Raw genomic sequence first — 20,926 nt, 5'->3', positions numbered from 1 at the left:
ACCAGTACAGGCCCAAGTTCTTGCTGGCACCACCACAGCTCCTGCTGTTACCGATCACCAACATCTCCGGCTGTCGCTCACACACAGCTGCTGGTGTCACCTTTGTATCCCTGCTGAGTTACAGCAAGCCGCTTATCACCTTCGTAACCCCGCCGAGTTACAGCAAGCCGCTTGTCACCTTCGTAACCCCGCCGAGTTACAGCAAGCCGCTTGTCACCTTCGTAACCCTGCTGAGTTACAGCAAGCTGCTTGTCACCTTCTTGACCTCACTGAGCCACCGCAAGCTGACTTGAGAGGGAAAAGAAAAAAAACACACAACACAAAACTCACTTGTCCTGTCTGTGTGCTGTTCGGGACGTCCGTCTCCTCCTGAGACCGTCAAACACACAGGGCGCATCAGGTGCTGTTCAGGGAGCCAACCCTCCTCGCAGGGTTTCCCAACACACCGGCCTCACCAGGTCCAGGGGCTCAGCGGGTGCTCTTCAGGACATCCGTCTCCACCTGAGACTGTCCAACACTCACACCTCACCAGGTCCAAGGTCACAACACGTGCTCCAGGGATCTGGGGATCTGATTCTTCTCCCCGAACCTCCCAACACTGGCCCTCCAGGACCTTTGCACACAACCCTCCAGGTACACAGTCTTTCTCACTGACCCCGGTCAGTACAACACAGACACCTGTCCGTTACCTGTGTCGGCCACACAGGTTCTCGGGTACCTCTTATCCACAGAGGCACCCTATAGCAATCAACAGTCTCTTTCACTGACCCCGGTCAGCACATCACACGGTTTTCACGACCGTCACCTGCCGTCCACGCAGGTTCTCGGACCCCTCTACCGCAGAGGTGTCCTATAAATCTCTTCCACTGACCCCGGTCAGCATATTACACGGCCTTCAAGACCGTCAGCCCTCCTGGCTCAGCGTTGCCAGCACTGCAAAATGTGCTTTTGGAACCGTTGCCGTTAGCAACCGAGTTTTGCAGTCCTCGTCCGTTGCCCCTAGCAAGAAGGCTACAACACTGCCCTTTGCATTCTCCAATTGTAAGGTAGCGCTTGTCATTAGGGTAGGGGATACTCGCTAGGCAGCCGGTAAATCAGGTCCGGCACAGGTTTCTCAAACATAAACTCAGTCCATGCGGTTTATTATTCATCATAAACCATCAACAGCAATATAAAGTTCATATCCAAACAGCATAGCGTCCATGACAGAGCTCTCCTCTGTTAACCCTGCGCTCACACAGGCTTTGATATGTCTGGTACACAGGCTCTCTAGGCTCACAGTAACATCCCCTCTCCGGGTTACCTTCTCATAGCTGCTTCTCAGTCCTGACTTTCATTCCCCCTCCTGGGAACTCTCAGACATCTGCAGCCATTATACACCGCCTCTCCACGTGCTGTCAGGCAGGCAGCCACATCAACCCAGACGAGACCTTCCATACGGACAAACTGGGTCCAATCATTCACTCATGTGACCTACCCTGGCCACCTTATATGGTCCGTAGCCACGCCCACCAAATCACATGGTTATGACCTTATCACAGGTCCTTCAATCATTCACACACATATACTTTACTATGGAATTCTAGACACCCGCCCCTAGGTGGGTTTGTAGGTGATTGATCCCACCCGTCTCTCCAATCACCTGAAGGCTTCTCCCAACACATTGGCACGAAAGATCAGCTCTGCTGATCAGGACATAATCAAGCCTTCATCCCAAGGCCACCCACCTTGGGATACATAACGATCCTTTGGCACCCTGCTCCTGTTACCACTCTGGACATGGCTATCCGTCCGTCCTGGGACACCCACACAGCACCCCATAGCGGACACAGTGGTCACTACACCACAATATATACACACAGTTTACAGAATTTAGTTTTTTCTTTCAGTCCCAATGGGATGTAGGTGTATAAAATCCAACCTTTCTTCATGTTTTAAGCTCTTGTAAACATTATGAAACTCGTTTTAAAGAGCTCACTGATATAGACCATGGAACAGGTCTGTTTATTAAATTTCTTTCAGCCTAAATATTCTGTGATCAACTATAAAGGGCATTAATAAAAAGTGAAATAGTTTCTGTATTCCCACATAATATAAAGAATGCATTGTTTGTGCAGAAAATCCATAGCGTTTAGCACTGATTTAATTCACACTCATGCCTATTGTGTTTTTAAACACATGCGGGCCCGCATGTCAACAGCGTTTAGCTGCAACAGCGCCGCGCTAAGGGCACCGGGCCCCATACGCCAGTCAGGGTAGTAATGCCCTGATGGCGGCCCTGTGTGTGTGTGTGTGTGTGTAATATATATATATATATATATATATATATATATATATATATATATATATATAAATGTCAGTGACAAATACAATTATTATAGTGCATGTGCAAAGTTCTGGACATGTATTTAATTAATAAATGATTATTTAAAAAAAAAAATGGCATGGGGTCCCCCTATAATTTAACATGCGCCAAATCTGGCACATAGCCTTGCTCTTCCCACTGCCCTGTAGCGGTGGCATATGGGGTAACAGTTGGGGTGCTGGTCACCTTTGTGACATCAAGCCCCGAGGTTAGTAACGAAGATGTGTCAATTAGACGCCCCCATTACTAACCCCATATAGTCAAATAGTAAATAAAACAGACACCCATTAAAAAATCCTTTATTTGAAATAGACGCAGACTCCTTTATTATTCTTAATTAAACCATAGTTACAACTTCTGCTAAATCCCTGAAGCCCTCGTTCTCCTGTAAAAAAAACATAAAATAATAAACCAACAATATACCATATCTGTCCATCATTCTGTCCCACGCCGTTATCAATATCTGGGGAATATACAGTTTGCAACCAGGATGGTGCTAAGATGCGACTGTCCCAGCTGCAAACTACTGGTGAATGAATGAGATGCTACCAGCGCAGACTCAGTGACTACCGGTGATGTCACGGAGTCTGCGCTCCCTCACAGCCTGTTAGGAAATAATAAATACTATAGGAAATAATAAATACTATAATAAATATTAAATAGTCAAATAAATACTGTTGGTTTAGCACCACTGTCTCCTCATTGTCTGCACTATTGCATCCTAGTAACCTGTTCACACTGTCAATGTGTAAGTATACATAGAAAAATGTGAAAATATACCTGTCTTTCAATGTACAAGTGTACATAGAAATTCTAGAAAGTTTTCTCCTTTTAACGACAAAAAAAGGTTAAGTGATGATGAAGTAACTTTTCAGGAAGATACTAGTAAAATAAAAGTATTAGTAAAATAGTATGAATATAGTATAATATGTGTGTGCAGAGCCAGGATGTCAGTCAAGGATGAGTGGTCGAGATTACAGCGTACTCAGTCAACAATGACTGATCACAGTGCCGGCACCACCCTGATGACTGGAAGCATGTGGCTGCAGGAAGTATATAATGTCATGTTCTTTGTGCGACCTCACTTCCAGTTAAACTGTTACATATGTTTCAAATGGTATTTACCTGCAGATCACCACCATGCTGCAGGTAGATACCTTTTTTGCTGAGCTATTCCCTTTAAATTACCGTATATGTTCTTGTACAAGCAAAGATTTTCAGCACATTTTTTTGTGCTGAAAATGCCCCCCTCGGCTTATACACAAGTCATTGTCCAGAAAGCCAGCATGGGGAGGGGAGAGGCGGAACAGCGGCAGGAGCCACTGGCTGTGACATCATACTAACCCTCCTCTTGCCATCGCTGAATGTCCCTGCACCTCTGTTGTCCCGGCGCGGCAGCTCTTCCTGTGCTCAGCGGTCACGTGGTACCGCTTATTAAGGTAATGAATATGTACGTGTCTCCACTCCCATAGGCGTGGAGCGCATAATCATTACCTTAATGAGTGGTACGGTACCGCATGACTGCTGAGCACAGGAAGAACTGCTGCACCAGCGCGAGCAGGACGGGGGGGGAACCAAGCCCAGGCATGCATACAACGAAGGGAAGGGGGGAACCGAGCCATGCATACAATGAGGGGACCGGGGGAGCCATGCATACAACAGGGGGAGCCTCAAAGAGCAGGACAGGGGGAGCCACACATAGCAGGACAGGGATGAGGGGACAATGCATACCCGGCTTATACTCGAGTCAATAAGCTTACCCAGTTTTCTGTGGCAAAATTAGGTGCCACGGCTTATACTTGAGTATATACGATATACTGATTAGTTAGATAACTTATTTAAGCTAATTTAAAAGCAACGTGCTATCAGAATTAGACCTACTGGTTAAATCAGGGGTGCTGTGATAAATTATTTTTTTTTTTTATTTCAAAATTAGAAATCTTACAGTTTTCACATTGATCATGAAACAAATTGAGACAAGGGAAGGTTTGAGTCAAGTTGTGTGATAAACTTATAGTGCTGTAAACATTGCTAGTAAATTATCCACACAACAGAAGGACTGGACCATACGTGTGGCTAGACGGGACAGTCGGTAAAAACCGAGGTAAAGAGGAGAGAGAGAACACATCCAATCAAAAAAGTCCCAGTATGTCAGAAATAGTGAATCAAGATACATGTTTTTTTTTAAAGAAGGTGACAAACAAGGATATCAGAACAAAGACAGTAAATTTAAAAACAAATAGTATAAAAACAAGGGACGCACACCCATAATAAGTAGACAAGTGTCCAAAGGAGAAATTGGGAATCAGAACACAATGTGTATATAGCACTGAGAGAAGACTGTATAACACATAGAGACAAAGCTTACATGATAAGTATCAATTATTACCCAGCCAGAAGACTAATGATAAAGAAAGGGAGCATAGTTGTTACTTTCGTTTAAAAGGTGAGAGTGAATGGTATTAGGGGTCCAAAACCACTTGTTTTCACATTGTGCAAGATTGCGGCTGATATTGCCCCCTCTTATGTTGGTGGGGATTTTATCGCTGCCACAAACCTTAAAGAGAGATGCATCACTATTATGGCTGACCTTAAAATGTCTTGGAATGGTCTTGAGGACTGATAGGTCCTTCTCCTTTTGTGCAGCCATTATGCCAAGAACATGTTCATGGACTTGTGTCTTGAGTTGCCGCATAGTTAGTCCAACATATGTGTCTTAGGGTAGGGCATGGACATGTGCATAATAAATAACAGCTTTAGTCATGCCTGAGATTTAGTAATATTGAAGATCTTAGAGCCATTTGAATTGATGAAGGCGTTAGCATGCTCGACATTGGGATATGCTACACATCTGCCGCAGGATGAACATCCAACGGGTGAAGGGTGACTCCACTCCCAGATGACGGCGGAAGCGGAAACGCTTTATATAGGACTATTGATGCTGTATGAATCCTGTGCAGGTTTTTGACACATTACAGTCTAGGGTCCATTTCCTTTTTTTTCTTTTGCACTTGCATCTTATATAGGCATGGATCTAATAGTCACTATCATGCATTACTATTAACTGCATAAACCTAACACAACCTATCACTTTCATGCACTTGCACTCTTCTTCTATGATGCACTGTGCTGGGTAAAAATTGATACTTATCATGTAAGCATTGTCTCTATGTGTTATACAGTTTTCTCTCAGTGCTATATACACATTGTATTCTGAGTCACAATTTCTCCCTTATAATAATAATAATAATAATAATAAATTTTATTTCTATAGCGCCGACATATTCCGCAGCACTTTACATTTCAGAGGGGACTTGTACAGACAATAGACATTACAGCATAACAATAATCACATAGATCATAACAGATACCAAGAGGAATGAGGGCCCTGCTCGCAAGCTTACAGTCTATGAGGAAAGAGGTAGACACGAAAGGTGGGTGGTAACAGTTGCCCTGATTGTATGGACCAGCCATAATGTTAAGTGTGTAACCGTACAGACACTTGTCCACTTATGGGTGTGCGTCCCTTGTTTTTATACTATTTGTTTTTAATTTTACTTTCTTTGTTCTGATATCCTTGTTTATCACCTGATTTAAATAAACATTTATCTCGATTCACTATTTTTGACATTCTGGGACTTTTTATGGTCGGATCTGTTCTCTCTCCTCTTTACATTGGCCATTTGGCTATGCTACATTTGCACTTCCTGTTTTTTTCAGGAAATTTACATGTATATTAGTATCAATTGACTGACTCAGACCCGATGTTTTGTAATGAAGCATCTAATGAGTGTGTGGAAAGATTATTGTGAAGGGAGGGCAGCTGTGACATCACCTAGTCTGAATGTTATCAGCTGTGTATAGAGGTACCTGTGTACCACATCATTGTAAGCCTGCCTGTGATGAAATTTAGATTGCTGAAAACTCTTCCTGAAAGAACAGCAGGTATCAGCCTGAAAAAAAACAAGTCACCTATGTGATAATTGCAAGATTTCTCTTTAAAAAAAAACACAGATAGTGATTTTAAACTAAAAAAAATAAATTTAACATGAACACCCGATGTAAAAAAAACAATTTTGATAACATATTCTCTTTACATTGTTTTGGCTACAAGACATTGTTTGATAATGTTGTTAAACATCTTGAGAGGTATACCTCCATAGGTGCCTACCCCTCATTAAAAGGAACCTGTAATGTCAAAAAACATTATTAACATTCAGATACGGGGTTAATCTGCAGCTTAATAGGGTTCTGAAGCTGTGCGGCCACTGGACAGAATGTCCGGCTACCGGGTGGAAATGAACGTTATTGCTCTTGGCAGCCTCCGGCTTTCAGTCATAGCGACTCCTCTTCAGTCACAACCCAGTACATAGTGAGCAGTGGCTGTAACTGTGCACAGAAACTGACTGACGGCCAGCTCAGCAGTGTATCAGTACAAAGCCGTCGTCAGTCATTGCCGGGACGCGGTTACAGCCTCCACTCCCTGTGTACTAAGATGTGACTGAAGCCACGCCTCCATTACTGAAAGCCGGAGGCTGCCGGGAGGATTAACTTCCAATGCGATTAACGTGCAGATTAACCTCATCTGCAGATTTATAGAGTTTTTCACATGTCTGTTTCTCTTTAAGCTAGGGGACTTGGCCAACCTGACTTGGGCATCCTCTCTTTTGGGGCCATAAAATAAGTAACATTGGCTGCCTCTATGATCCATATATCTTGGCATGAAGATTGAGATTTGTTTTATACAGCCTAGAAAGTCATTTTGTGACACTCTTAGATTTGTAGCATTTGGTATGATGATACACAAGACACAAATAGTCCATTTCAATTATTTTTAATGAAATAACACTTTCCTCTTACATTCTTCTTGTCCATAGATTTTACACATTTTAATGTTTATAAATTTGCTGATGATTACAAATATCGCTTATTTGGTCTTTCCAATTTTTTTTTATTTATAGACCAGAAAGATATCTAACTTAGCTCAATACATAGCCTATCGGAGATGCCTGATCAGGAGGGCATGGCCCTTTAATATTAAATATTATGTTTCTGTATATAATATAGAGTTCATGCTAATAGTAGTATTGAGTACAATGCATATTCTTATACATTCACATTATACAATATATATATATCTATATAATATAGTTAACATTTCTCAATGTCTTTGCTCTTGTAAATAATCTGACTTTTTTATTTGCAGTTTTTTAGGAGTAAGAAAATAGCTTGCCCTTTTAATACAGGTTGAGTCTATTCTGCTATTAATGTATTATGAGGAAGGCAATTTCCTACCTTGAACTTTTATGCATAACAGGAATCAACAAGAAAAAAATCAGCTATTCCTTTAAACAGTGCCTGTCCTGTCCATTAGTGGGGTCTGGTATTGCTGCTCATCCCTCTTCACTTGAATAGGAATGAGTTGTAACAGCAATCACTGCCAACTGACAGGAGTGATTCTGTTCCTGGAGAAAATAGTAGTGCTTTATAAATCTTGGACAACCCCTTTAAGAATCAGTCATGGACTTAAAAAGGACCTATCGTTTCTAAGAAAAACACATAAAGTGACATTAAATGAAAGTATAAGACTTCTCTCAAATATATATCGTTTGATTTTGCTCAGTAATACCAGGATGCAGGTTTTACTTTGATGTCCCTGTGTATTCTACAGCACAGATAAAGGATGAGCAGAAATATGCAGATGCATATAGAGACTTAATCTGCACTAGGAGGACATAACTGCTTCTCCATAATCTAAGTTACTAGATACATACCTCCCAAGCCTATAGCAGACACACTGGGAAGACTTGACAAGCTTTACAGTGCAGATAAAGGAGGAGCAAAAATATGCAGCTGCTTATAGAGAGTTAATCTGCACTAGGAGGACATAGCTGCTTCTCCAAAATCTAAGTCACTAGCTACATACCCCCCAAGCATATAGCAGACACACTGGGGAGACTTGACAAGTTGTATCTCTTTAACTTTTTGTTCTAGTCTCTTTCTCTTCCTGATGCTCAATAACACACAAGAACCCAGCTTGCTTTGCATGACACTACATTCAGTAGAAAACCAGATAATACCATGGTTCGCCCCTCTGTTTACACGTAGCCTGCATCCACACAGTTGTGAATCCATGGTCAGAAGCAGAAAGTCTCACAAACTGTCAATATAGTAAGACAGCAGAGAGCCCAACCTCAGCCTCCTTCTCTTAAGGTACCAGAGATTTTAGGACTAGCGAGGACTTTTTTTTTTTTTACTTTTCCTAATTTTAAATATTTGAGAAAGTTATATTTTGGTGTCCTTTTACTTCATGAGGTTTCCCAGGAGGTGATAGGTCCACTTTAAATGTCTATGTTAATGGAGGAAAAGGGAATCAAGATATACCCACCTGTATAAATGTCAACTTTGCACATTACAGTTTTGAAGACACATTCTTCCACTGTCATCACTAAATAACAATCATGCTTAACCTAACTATCCACCCAGGAGTGATAACTTTGAGTCCTTTAACTCCATATGTAGGTATTGATAGCTCACTGAGGGTGGCAAATATGGGTCATCATATATGGGTCTTCATGGTTTTGAACTTCTCTGACAAAACCATATACAAGGGAAATTATTTGAATAGTTAAATAAAAAAATAATGTAATGCTAAAAGCAAAAATTGCTGTCAATGTATCGAAGAAAGGCACGAAAGATGGAATGACTGGGTATTGCTGTTCAGTTGATGCTGCATCACGTCTTTGGCTGTTCACTGTGTCCTCTAAACGTCTCGTTCGTCTTCTCCCTTATGTAGATGAATGCTGAATTCACATCTTTGAGGTCTGTGTGGTGGCTTTTATAGCGTGTGATGACTGTCCAAGAGGATCTTTCTGGAGGGAGGAGGATTTGTAGTCTCTATAATCCATTTACATAAACTGCAAGAGGGTACATGCCATAGTGTAATTCCTACTCCTTTCATCTGAGTAGTTAGTAAATGCCAGCATCATACTTGTGATGTGTACATTGTGAGTGTCCTATATATTGTTCTATATCTCTTAGTTTCTTCTCGTTCATTTCACTGCCACTTATGTCTATCAGTAGCCTTATCCATTCCTGGTCACTATACAGGATAAATTGGGAATGCAGGTTGAGCAGTCTGTTTTTAGGGATTAGGACTTCATGGTACAAATGGGTACCACAATCACTAGGATTACCGTACAGGCAGCTGCGGTGATGAGTGCCGCCATCTTACAGACCTTGGCTCGTCGGAACTCTGCTTCCTTTCTTTTCAGCAATGAATCGTAACCCGGAGTGTAGATATCTTCCATCCAAAACTCCAGGTTATTGGGGTTCAAGGATTCCTGAGTCTATAAAGAAAAAAACACAGTAGACCTCAACAATTATAGAACCTCAGATTTTCCTGTTACATACAGCATTCTGATTGTAAATTGCATCTACAATGACTGTAATTTTTTTCCATCAGCCACGTTCGCATGCCAACTCAGTGGTTGGTATCTACACATATGATATCCCCCTTCTAACATGCTTCCCTTTTTGGCTGGTCTTTAGGGCTTAGTCAGACGTCAGCTTTTCGTGTACGAGTTCTATCTCTGTTTCTCACGGCTAGTTCTCGTACCTATTATAGTTTGTGACTTTTCACATGTTCGTGTTGTTTTGTGGACTGAGTACTTCACACAAAACCATGGAGATATGTCCCAATTTCATCCATATCTCTGATCAAGCTTGCCAATCCAAGTCTGTGGGTCTGTGAAAAAAAAAATCAGATAACACAGATGCCATTCTTGAGCACACTATCTTTATTATGGACTGCTTAATAGGAGAAGTTTGAAAGACCTCCAAAAATGATAAAACTTTGCTAACAAAAACTGACACTGTGACCCAACTCTGAAAACCTGATAAATAACTGATGAAACACGAAACCATTTTATGCGTACAAGAAAAATCACTGACATCCGAATCAGCCCTAAGTCTATTCTTTTTATACACATTCGAGGTATACGGTGGCTTCCAAAGGTATTCACCCCCTTGGCTTATTTCCTCATTACAACCTGTGTATGATGCATCAGCACTAGTGTTGAGCGATACCGTTCGATACCCAAAAATATCGTATCGGATGGTATCGCCCGATACCAAAAAAATATCGGGTATCGCCGATTCCGATACCGGAAGTCCCATTCAAGTCAATGGGACTTCCGGTATCGGAATTTAAAAAAGCCCTTTATTTCCTTGTTGGCTAATTCTACATAATTCAAAACAAATAAGAATCATGTAGAATGTATTGTGGGAGGTGGAGGAGACATTAAAGGCATAGTGGTTTATTCAAATCACATGGCATAGCATTAATTCCAATTTTTTTTTCAAGACGTTCGGAGTTAAAAAGATATTGACTATGTTAACTAAAAGTATTTTGTCAGATATGTATGTTTCACAACTTCCATGCTCTTCACCTTCTTTTGTACTTCTCCCACAATTTCTCCTTCATGATCCGCAGCAGTAGCATTTTTGTCATCAACTTTTTCTTCACCTTATTCATCTTCTTCTTCTTCTTCATCTTCTTCCCATTAATTTTTTTTTTCCATTCTTCATATTCTTCTTATTCAGCTATTATTAATTTTCATATGCTATTTCTTCATCTTCTTCCTATTCTTCTTTGTCTTCATTTTCTTATGGTGACAGGCATTCCTGTAGTACTTATCTATAAAAGTTATAAGATTACACCTTATGTTCTGCCTGTCACTAAAGATTTACAACAGGATTTGTCCGCGTTCAGTTTGGCCTGCAGCAGCAGGCATTTTCCAGGGGCACCACGAGGAGGAACGGACTCACCCCCATTTACTGCTTAGTCTTCTTCTGCTTATAATTTTGATTTCTTCTATGCTGATTTTTAGTCTTATGCTTAATGTTCTTCTGCTTTCTGTTCTTCTGCTTTTGCTTCTTCTGCTTCTTGTTCTTCTGTCTTTTGTTCTGTATCTTGGTGGTTGTCTTCATGTTCTTTGTCCTCTTGGTCTTATTATTTAGGGTCATATTTCTGGTCTTCTTTGGTGTGGTCTTCAGGGTCGTCGTCATGGAGATCAATAAGGATTGTCAAAGACAATTTCAAAAAGCTTGATCTTGGAAATGTAGCAGAAGGTACAAGAAGGCTGAGAAACTGGCGAGAACCAGCAGACAGTGCTGGCACCCGGATGGGTAGCAGAATGAACAAGAGCCAATGGCACTACCGAGGACCAACTGACGGTGCTGGACGACGGTTACTAAGCAGAAGGTACCTGTGCTAAAAAGCACTACCAAGGACCAGCTGACGGTGCTGGACCTCGGATACCGAGATGGAGGCACCTAGGCCAAAGGCTCTGGCGACAACCAGCAGACAGTTCTGGCACCCGGATGGGTAGCAGAATGAACAAGAGCCAATGGCACTACCGAGGACCAACTGACGGTGCTGGACCACGGTTACTAAGCAGAAGGTACCTGTGCTAAAAAGCACTACCAAGGACCAGCTGACGGTGCTGGACTTCGGATACCGAGATGGAGGCACCTAGGCCAAAGGCTCTGGCAAGAACCAGCAGACAGTGCTGGAACCCGGATGGGTAGCAGAAGGAACAAGAGCCAATGGCACTACCGAGGACCAACTGATGGTGCTGGACCACAGTTACTAAGCAGAAGGTGCCTGTGCTAAAAAGCACTACCAAGGACCAGCTGACGGTGCTGGACTTCGGATACCGAGATGGAGGCACCTAGGCCAAAGGCTCTGGCGAGAACCAGCTGACAATGCCGGAACCCGGGTGGGTAGCAGAAGGTACCCATTCAAAGCAAAGTAGCCAGGCCGCTAGCCGGCCGCAGTTACCGAAACCCACAGTCCTACAGGGGGTCCATGTCCCATTGGCACTACAGATCCAGCCTTTAGTGCCAGTTCCTGCAGCCCACATAGGAGTCACCTAAACTGCAGGCACCGTAGAGTCGGCTAACCCGGCCGCAAGACGACAGGACAACGGATTGGTGACATAGTGACCTTGACACTACCCGGAAACAGCAGGCGTGCTGAAAACAGGCTGGGCAACAGGGAGTACCCGTGCCAAAGACACTGCTGAGAACCAGCTGACGGTGCTGGAACCCAGATGGGTAGCAAAAGCTACAAGAGCCAATGGCACTACCGAGGAATAGCTGACGGTGCTGGACCACGGTTACTAGGCAGGAGGTACCTGTGCTAGAAAGCACTACCAAGGACCAGCTGACGGTGCTGGACCTTCGGATACCAAGATGGAGGCACCTAGGCCAAAGGCTCTGGTGAGAACCAGCTGACAATGCTGAAACCTGGGTGGGTAGCAGAAGGTACCCATTCAAAGCAAAGTAGCCAGGCCGCAAGCCGGCCGCAGTTACCGAAACCCACAGTCCTACAGGGGGTCCATGTCCCATTGGCACTACGGATCCAGCCTTCAGTGCTAGTTCCTGCAGCCCACATAGGAGTCACCTAAACTGCAGGCACCGTAGAGTCGGCTAACCCGGCCGCAAGACGACAGGACAATGGATTGGTGGCATAGTGACCTTGACACTACCCGGAAACAGCTGGCGTGCTGGAACCAGGCTGGGCAACAGGGAGTACCCATGCCAAAGACACTGCCGAGCACCAACTGGCGTTGTTGGAGCCCAGGGACAATCATGGTGCAGGCCGAGGCCTACTTGGTGGCAGTTTTAGATTGTTTGTAGGCTACAACAGACTGTCAACGTGCTCCAATTAGGCATCTGTCTCCACTCTGTTTCCAGGATTTCACGTGACCACCAACACAGCCAGTTTATGCGTACAGCAGCCGTCTGCCCAATCCACACGTGTTCCTGGGTTACTGGGGATCTGTAATGTCAGCATATCCCCTGATGTGTGTCTGCCACTGTCTCCTGCTCTGTCCACATTCCCACCGCTTGCAGTGGGAAGGTGGACAGCGCAGGAGACAGTGCCGGACACACATTGGGGGATCTGCTGACGTTACAGAACCCCAGTAACACAGGAACACGTGTGGAATGCGTGGACGGCAACTGTGAGCAGGAACTGGCGGTGCTGGAGGTCAGGGGAAATACTAGAGACAGAGTGGAGACAGAGGCCAAATCAGAGAATGTTTAAATCTGAAGTAGTTACAATTTGGAGGCAGCAGCACAACTGGCATTGTTGGAGCCCAGGGACAATCATGGTGCAGGCCGAGGCCTACTAGCAGCCAGGTGTAAATCGGAGTTATTTTGACTTTGGAGGCAGCAGGAGAGTTTGCCGTCCACACAGCAGGGGATCAGCCGACGTTACCGAACCCCACTTTCACATGAACGAGTGTGTTTTTCTGTGTGGACAGCACTTCCGAGCACCAACTGGCGTTGTTGGAGCCCAGGGACAATCAGGGTGCAGGCCGAGGCCTACTAGGAGCCAGGTGTAAAGCTGAGGTATTTTGACTTTGGAGAGAGCAGGACACTTTGCCCTCCACACAGCAGGGGATCAGCTGTCGTTACTGACCCCCACTTTCACATGAACAAGTGTTTTTTTCTGTGTGGACAGCACTTCCGAGCACCAACTAGTGTTGTTGGAGCCCAGGGACAATCAGGGTGCAGGCCGAGGCCTACTAGGAGCCAGGTGTAAAGCTGAGGTATTTTGATTTTGGAGGGAGCAGGACACTTTGCCCTCCACACAGCAGGGGATCAGCTGTCGTTACTGACCCCCACTTTCACATGAACAAGTGTTTTTTTCTGTGTGGACAGCACTTCCGAGCACCAACTAGCGTTGTTGGAGCCCAGGGACAATCAGGGTGCAGGCCGAGGCCTACTAGGAGCCAGGTGTAAAGCTGAGGTATTTTGACTTTGGAGAGAGCAGGACACTTTGCCCTCCACACAGCAGGGGATCAGCTGACGTGACTGACCCCCACTTTCACATGAACAAGTGTTTTTTTCTGTGTGGACAGCACTTCCGAGCACCAACTAGCGTTGTTGTAGCCCAGGGAGAACCAGGGTGCAGGCCGAGGCCTACTTGGTGGCAGTTTTAGATTGTTTGTAGGCTACAACAGACTGTCAATGTGCTCCAATTAGGCATCTGTCTCCACTCTGTTTCCAGGATTTCACGTGACCACCAACACCGCCAGTTTATGCGTACAGCAGCCGTCTGCCCAATCCACACGTGTTCCTGTGTTACTGGGGTTCTGTAATGTCGGCAGAGCCCCTGATGTGTGTCTGCCACTGTCTCCTGCTCTGTCCACATTTCCACCGCTTGCAGTGGGAAGGTGGACAACGCAGGAGACAGTGCCGGACACACATTGGGGGATCTGCTGACGTTACAGAACCCCAGTAACACAAGACACGTGTGGATTGCGCGGACGGCAACTGTGAGCAGGAACTGGCGGTGCTGGAGGTCAGGGGAAATACTAGAGACAGAGTGGAGACAGAGGTCAAATCAGAGAATGTTTAAATCTGAAGACGTTACAATTTGGAGGCAGCAGCACTTTGCCCTCCACACAGCAGGGGATCAGCTGACGTTACCGAACCCCACTTACACATGAGCGAGTGTTTTGTCTGTGCGGACAGCACTTCTGAGCAACAACTGGCGGTGTCGGAGCCCAGGGAAAATCGGGTAGCAGGCCGAGGCCTACTTGGAGCCAGGTGTAAATCTGTGGTTGTTTGACTGTGGAGGGAGCAGGACACTTTGCCCTCCACACAGCAGGGGATCAGCTGACATTACCGAACCCCACTTACACATGAACGAGTGTTTTGTCTGTGTGGACAGCACTTCTGAGCAACAACGGGCATTGCTGTAGCCCAGGAAATAAAGTTCAGGTCATAGAAACATGAACACAACAGGAGACCTGGATCCTGTTGCCAGCCAATTATTTATTCTGGAAGAGGACTGGCAAATTCAGGTGAGATCCAGGCCTTGTTCATTTTCAGAAAAGTAAGCCGGTCAACATTATTGGCCGATAGTCGCGTGCGACGGTCTGTTACCACACCACCTGCAGCACTAAAGACACGTTCCGATAATACACTGGCAGCAGGGCAAGCCAGAACCTCCAATGCATGCTGGCTAAGCTCTGGCCATGTATCCAGCTTAGAGACCCAATACTTGAACGGGGAAGAGCCGTCTGGGAGTACACTAACAGGGCAAGACAAGTAGTCTGTCACCATCTGACGGAAACGTTGCCTCCTGCTGACTGGAGCCGTCTGTGATGGTGTAGCCGTTTGTGGCGGTCCCACAAAACTTTTCCACATTTGGGCCATACTGGCCTTGCTTTGTCCTGCGGCACTGCCTCTGCTACCTCTGTGCAGAGCTTCCTCCACTGCCTCTACCCACATGGCTGCTTTGAAAAGCACTACCAGCAACACTTGCGGGGGGAATGGAGAACATGATGGCCTGCACAAGTGTTTCTTGGTACTCCCGCATTTTTCGCTCCCGGTTCAACTGTGGTATGAGGCTTTGTAAGTTGTCCTGGTAGCGAGGATCTAGGAGGGTGTACACCCAATAATCAGCCATGTGGAGAATGTTGGCGATGCGGCGGTCATTAAACAAGCACTGCAGCATGAAATCAACCATGTGCTGCAGACTGCCAACTGGACCGGAAACGCTGTCCCCAGCTTGAGGCAGCATCTCTGCCTGCTCAGCATCACCCCACCCTCGCTGTACACACTGACTACTAGAGCCCTGTGTACCTCCCTCCTCTGGAGAGATGTGTTCCTCCTCCTCCATTGACTCCTCGTCATCCTCCTCACTAAGTGTCCCCTGCCTGGGCCTTTGTGTGGAAGCACGTTGCGCAGACTTGCCAGAAGCAGATGGCATTTCTGACTGCTCATCCTCGACCTCTTCAAAAACCTCCTCACTTAGTGCTTGTAAGGTTTTTTGAAGCAGACAGATGAGGGGGACAGTCATGCTGATTAGTGCATCATCTGCACTGGCCATCCGCGTGGAGTCATCGAAGGCACGCAAAACTTGGCAGATGTCCCTCATAGTGGCCCACTCAGTGGTGGTGAAGTGTGTCCGGCGCACAGTGCGACTTGTTTGCGCCTGATGCAGCTGGTACTCCATTACTGCTGCCTGCTGCTCACACAACCGCTCCAACATATGTAACGTTGAATTCCACCTGGTGGGGAGGTCACATATGATGCGATGTTCTGGCAGGTGGAATCGGCGCTGCAGAGATGCAATGCACGATCTTGCCATGCTGGAACACCGCAAGTGAGCACACTCTAGGCGAACCTTGTGCAGCAGTGCATCAAGATCCGGATAGTCCCTCAGAAAGCTCTGCACGACCAAATTGAGCACGTGTGCCAGACATGGTATGTGAGTGAGGTTGCCTAGGCCCAGAGCTGCCACTAGATTTCGGCCATTGTCACTCACTACCAAACCTGGCTGGAGATTCGCTGGCACAAACCACACATCGCTCTCCTGCTTGATGGCATTCCAGAGCTCCTGTGCTGTGTGGCTCCGATTCCCCAAAGAAATTAATTTAAGGATGGCCTGTTGACGTTTCGCCACACCTGTGCTCATATCTGGCCTAACAGGCTCATGCAGTGCTGATTCCGAGGAACTAGAGTAGGAGGAGGACTCAATATGTACAGACTGCATTCCTGCAATCCTTGGAGTTGGCAGAATACGTACAGAGCCACTCTCCAGATCTGTACCCGGCTCCACAACATTGATCCAATGGGCAGTGAGGGAAAGGTATCGTCCCTGTCCATGGCTACTGGTCCAAGCATCGGTGGTCAGGTGGACCTTGCTACTGACGGCGTTTAGTAGCGCATTTTTAATTTTTCCCTCCACATGCTTTTGCAAGGCAGGGACGGCTTGCCTGCTGAAATAAAAGCGGCTGGGCACATTGTATTGTGGAACTGCCAATGACATCAAGTTCCGGAAGGTGTCAGTCTCCACCAGCCTGAATGACAGCATCTCAAGGGCCAGTAGTTTGGCAATGCCGGCATTCAGAGCCAGTGCTCGGGGATGGTTTGCCGAGTATGGCCGCTTTTTCTCCCATGCCTGTGCTACCGATTGCTGGTGAGTAGCCTGGGAGTGTGCTGATGACTGCGAACGTGGTTCAGTGGGTGGAATTTCACTGGGTCTCTGGACAACAGTGGCAGTGGTTCTTCCATGGCGTTCCAGTGAGGAAGCCGAACCAGCTGTGTGTGAGCTGGAGGAAGAGGCCCCAACACGAGCTCAAGAGGTGGTAGGTGCTGCTGAAGGTTGGCCTACATCTTCAGTGTGTCTGTGTAACTCCACCTCGTGCTTGGTACGCACATGTTTCCACATATTTGTGGTATTGAGGTTGCTCACATTTTTCCCTCGTTTCACTTTCTGATGACACAGCTTGCATTTGACAAAGCAAATGTCATCTGCAACTGTATCAAAAAAAGACCACGCACTGAAAGTCCTGGGAGCGCCCGTTTTGTGTTTTGGAAGAGGATTGCTCCTCACGGGTGCCAAAGTGGAGGCTACAGGCAACCAAGTCTGCCCCCGCCCTCTCCCTCCTCTTTTGGCCGTTCGGGGAATCTCTTCCTCAGAGCTGCTCCCACCACCTTCCTGTGGCTGACGCCATGATGGGTCAAGGACCTCATCATCTCCACTCCCCTTTTCAAGCACCGGCTGGTCCTGGGTTGTCTCGCCAGCACTGTACACACCAGAAATTGGCAACTGAGTCTCATCATCATCAGATGAGCACTGAGGTGTGCTAACAATAGGCACTGGCCCACCCGCCTCTTCAGATTCAGAGGGACAAAGCAGTTGCGCATCACTGCATACTCCCTCTTCTTCACGCTCTAGAATGCTGCTTGGCTGGCCACCTCTTTCCAAGCCAACAGATTCTGAGAACAGAAGTAAAGATTGAGATGGCTCCTGTCCAGGGCTCTCAGACTGCCTGGGCAATTTGGCAGGTGGTGAAGAGACAGATGGTTGCTCTTCAGTGCTCTGGCCTTGGGAGGATGCGGAAGTCATTGAAGTGGATGCGTTAGCTGCCATCCATCCGACAACGGCTTCAATTTGTTCGTCACGCAGCAGTGGGGTACGGCGAGGTCCTACAAAGCTGCGCATGAAGGACTGTTGCCTGGTAAAAGTGGGGGATACCGGGTCAATGGTGGCCGCAGCAGACACCGAATCCCCAAGTCCTCTCCCTGCTGAATCCCCCCGTCCTCTCCCTGCTGAAACTCCACGGCCACGACCACGTGCCTTACTCCCTGCCTTCTTCATCTTGGTAGACTGATAAAGATAGGCAGAAAAGTAAAAAAGGGGTGGCTTAGTGTTCTTATTCCTGAACACCTGCTAACCAGTATAAGAAACACTAATTTGGCTAAGAGTGTGTGTACTACACTTTAATATGATCTAATGTGGCCTACACAACTGTAAAGTGGAGTGTTTGGTGAACTTTATTTCCTTTTTTTTGGGGGGGGAAAAAGAAAAGGATGTGACCAAAGTTTAAAAGCTATAGTATCACAAACTTTTTGGAGCGATTACAATGCAGGAAGCTAACCTACAATGCAATTGATGAGGCTCCAAAAAATAGGGTGATACTAGTCTGGCTGGCCCTGAAGGGCACAAGCCAGCAAAAAGGCTCCTCTGTCTAATCCTATATAGTGTTTGCAACCAACCAATGACAATGGATGCGGTTGGAAGCACACTAATATAGGAGCAAAAATCTGGCTAAATTAGCTGCAAAAAAAGGACTATGTATGAGGCAGTGACGCACGCTGAGCGGACTACAGCTAGCGGTGGCTGTAGAACACACTGCAACGTGAGCTGCACTCACATACAGAGAGACCTATCAGACAGCCAAAAACAGTGCAGAGAAATGGGCTATAGCACTGAAAGGCTGCTGAAAGGCTCCGCTGTCCACTCCTTTAGTGTTTGCAACCAACGTTTATGGATACGTATGGAAGCACACTATACAGGAGAAAAAAAAGCAGCAATAAAAGAAAAATGTGTATGAGGCAGAGACACACGCTGGGCGGCCTACAAGCAAACGTGCCTGCAGGACACACTACACAGCATGGGTCTGCACTCACACAGCCCTTGCAGACAGCTAATAAAACAGCGCTGCTGGGCTAGAAAAATGCTACAGTGGTGGATTATGTAGCCTGGGTAGAGCAATAGATATTTTTGATGATCGCTATTTCTAACTGTCCTTCACAGTCTTCAACAGCAGCCTGTCCCTAACTGAATTCACAGCAGAGTGACCAGAAATGGCGGCTGCAGCGGTTTTTATAGTGCATCATGACATCATTTCAGCAGCCAATCACAGCCATGCCAGTAGTTAACATGCCTACATGCCTAACAGGATGTGCCCACACTTCTGAGGATCCCCATTGGCTGAATCAAATCGAGCGGGCTCCTAGCATTATGGGAACTTCCGATTCCGGTATTCGATATGAAAAAAGTATCGGAACTAAGTATCGGAATTCCGATACAGCGAATATCGGCCGATACCCGATACTTGCGGTATCGGAATGCTCAACACTAATCAGCACTAAATAGTCTAAGTTGGTGAAGTGAAGTGAGAAACATATAGGCATAAATTAAATTTATGGCATCAAATAACTAAAAATAAGCATGTGCACATGTATTCACCCCTTTTGCCATGAAGCCCCTAAAAATTTCTTGTGCAAGCAATTACCTTCATAAGTCATAGAAACTTATCCAAAGTGACTTGCAGCCAACTGTAATTGATGCTAAAGGAGGCTCTACAAAGTACTGACTTTAGGTGGATGAATAGTTATGCACACTTTATTTTTTCTTATTTTTTAAAAAGAAAACCAAATGTTCACAGTTGTAGGCCTGCTTTTTCACATGAAGTCATGGAAACCTTCTAAAGCACAAATGATATTCCAGGTTGTAAGGTAGCAAAACACAGAAAATGCCGGGGGGGGGGGGGGGGGGCGCAAACCACTGTATGTCTTAGAGTATTAATATGCCCCCATGCACCCAGCTTTTATCAATAAGTATCCTTCTATAGTATACAAGACTGGTATGTATTGAAATGCCTTTTTAATGGTGTACAAAACATACTAATAGTACTTAGAGAGAACCTTACAGCTGATACTTGCTGCCCTATACATAGGCAGCATGTATCAGGCACTGGCTGTTTGAACCCACACAGGTATGTCTGATTCTGAAACTCTTCAACATTTAAAAGCAATTAAAATAGAATAGAATGACTCAAGGAAAGTGCAATATAAAATCACCTAATAATAAAATTATGCACCATGGAAAGAATAATAAAAAGACAACTCGGGCAAATAAGATAAAACAAACGAAGAAACCGAGAGCAATGTCTAATAATAAAGTTTTTATTTTATTAAATATCCAACAATATTGTATATATATATATATATATGTATTTAAAATTACTGGTAAGGGGAGGCCAATGCCAAAATGAAGGCACAACCTGGGGACAGCATTAATCACTTCAATTAAAAGTACCCACAATAGTATCACACAATATAAAGTGAAAACAAAAAAAATATATATATAAATATAATATATACATATATAAAAACACATATGAAAAATGCTGGTGCTAGTGTAAAAAATGTGTAAACATATAATACGTGTGAGCAAGAGAAAAA

General features: G+C 45.3%; 1 protein-coding gene across 1 annotated transcript in view; it reads right to left on the bottom strand.

Moving 5' to 3' along the window:
• Positions 1–7,183: 7,183 nt before the first annotated feature.
• Positions 7,184–20,926, bottom strand: part of MINAR1 (membrane integral NOTCH2 associated receptor 1) — a 140,451-nt gene continuing 126,708 nt past the window's right edge. The window contains exon 4 of the mRNA XM_073569010.1: positions 7,184–9,714. Coding sequence (XP_073425111.1) covers positions 9,517–9,714 — 198 coding nt within the window. The 3' untranslated portion in view covers positions 7,184–9,516. The remainder of the gene's footprint in view (positions 9,715–20,926) is intronic.

Source organism: Dendrobates tinctorius, unplaced genomic scaffold (genome assembly GCF_039654945.1).
Source record: "Dendrobates tinctorius isolate UK_male_01 unplaced genomic scaffold, ASM3965494v1 ptg000022l, whole genome shotgun sequence".
Classification (NCBI taxonomy): domain Eukaryota; kingdom Metazoa; phylum Chordata; class Amphibia; order Anura; family Dendrobatidae; genus Dendrobates; species Dendrobates tinctorius.
The sequence above is the reverse complement of the archived record's forward strand: the minus strand, read 5'-3'. Positions and strand labels throughout refer to the sequence as shown.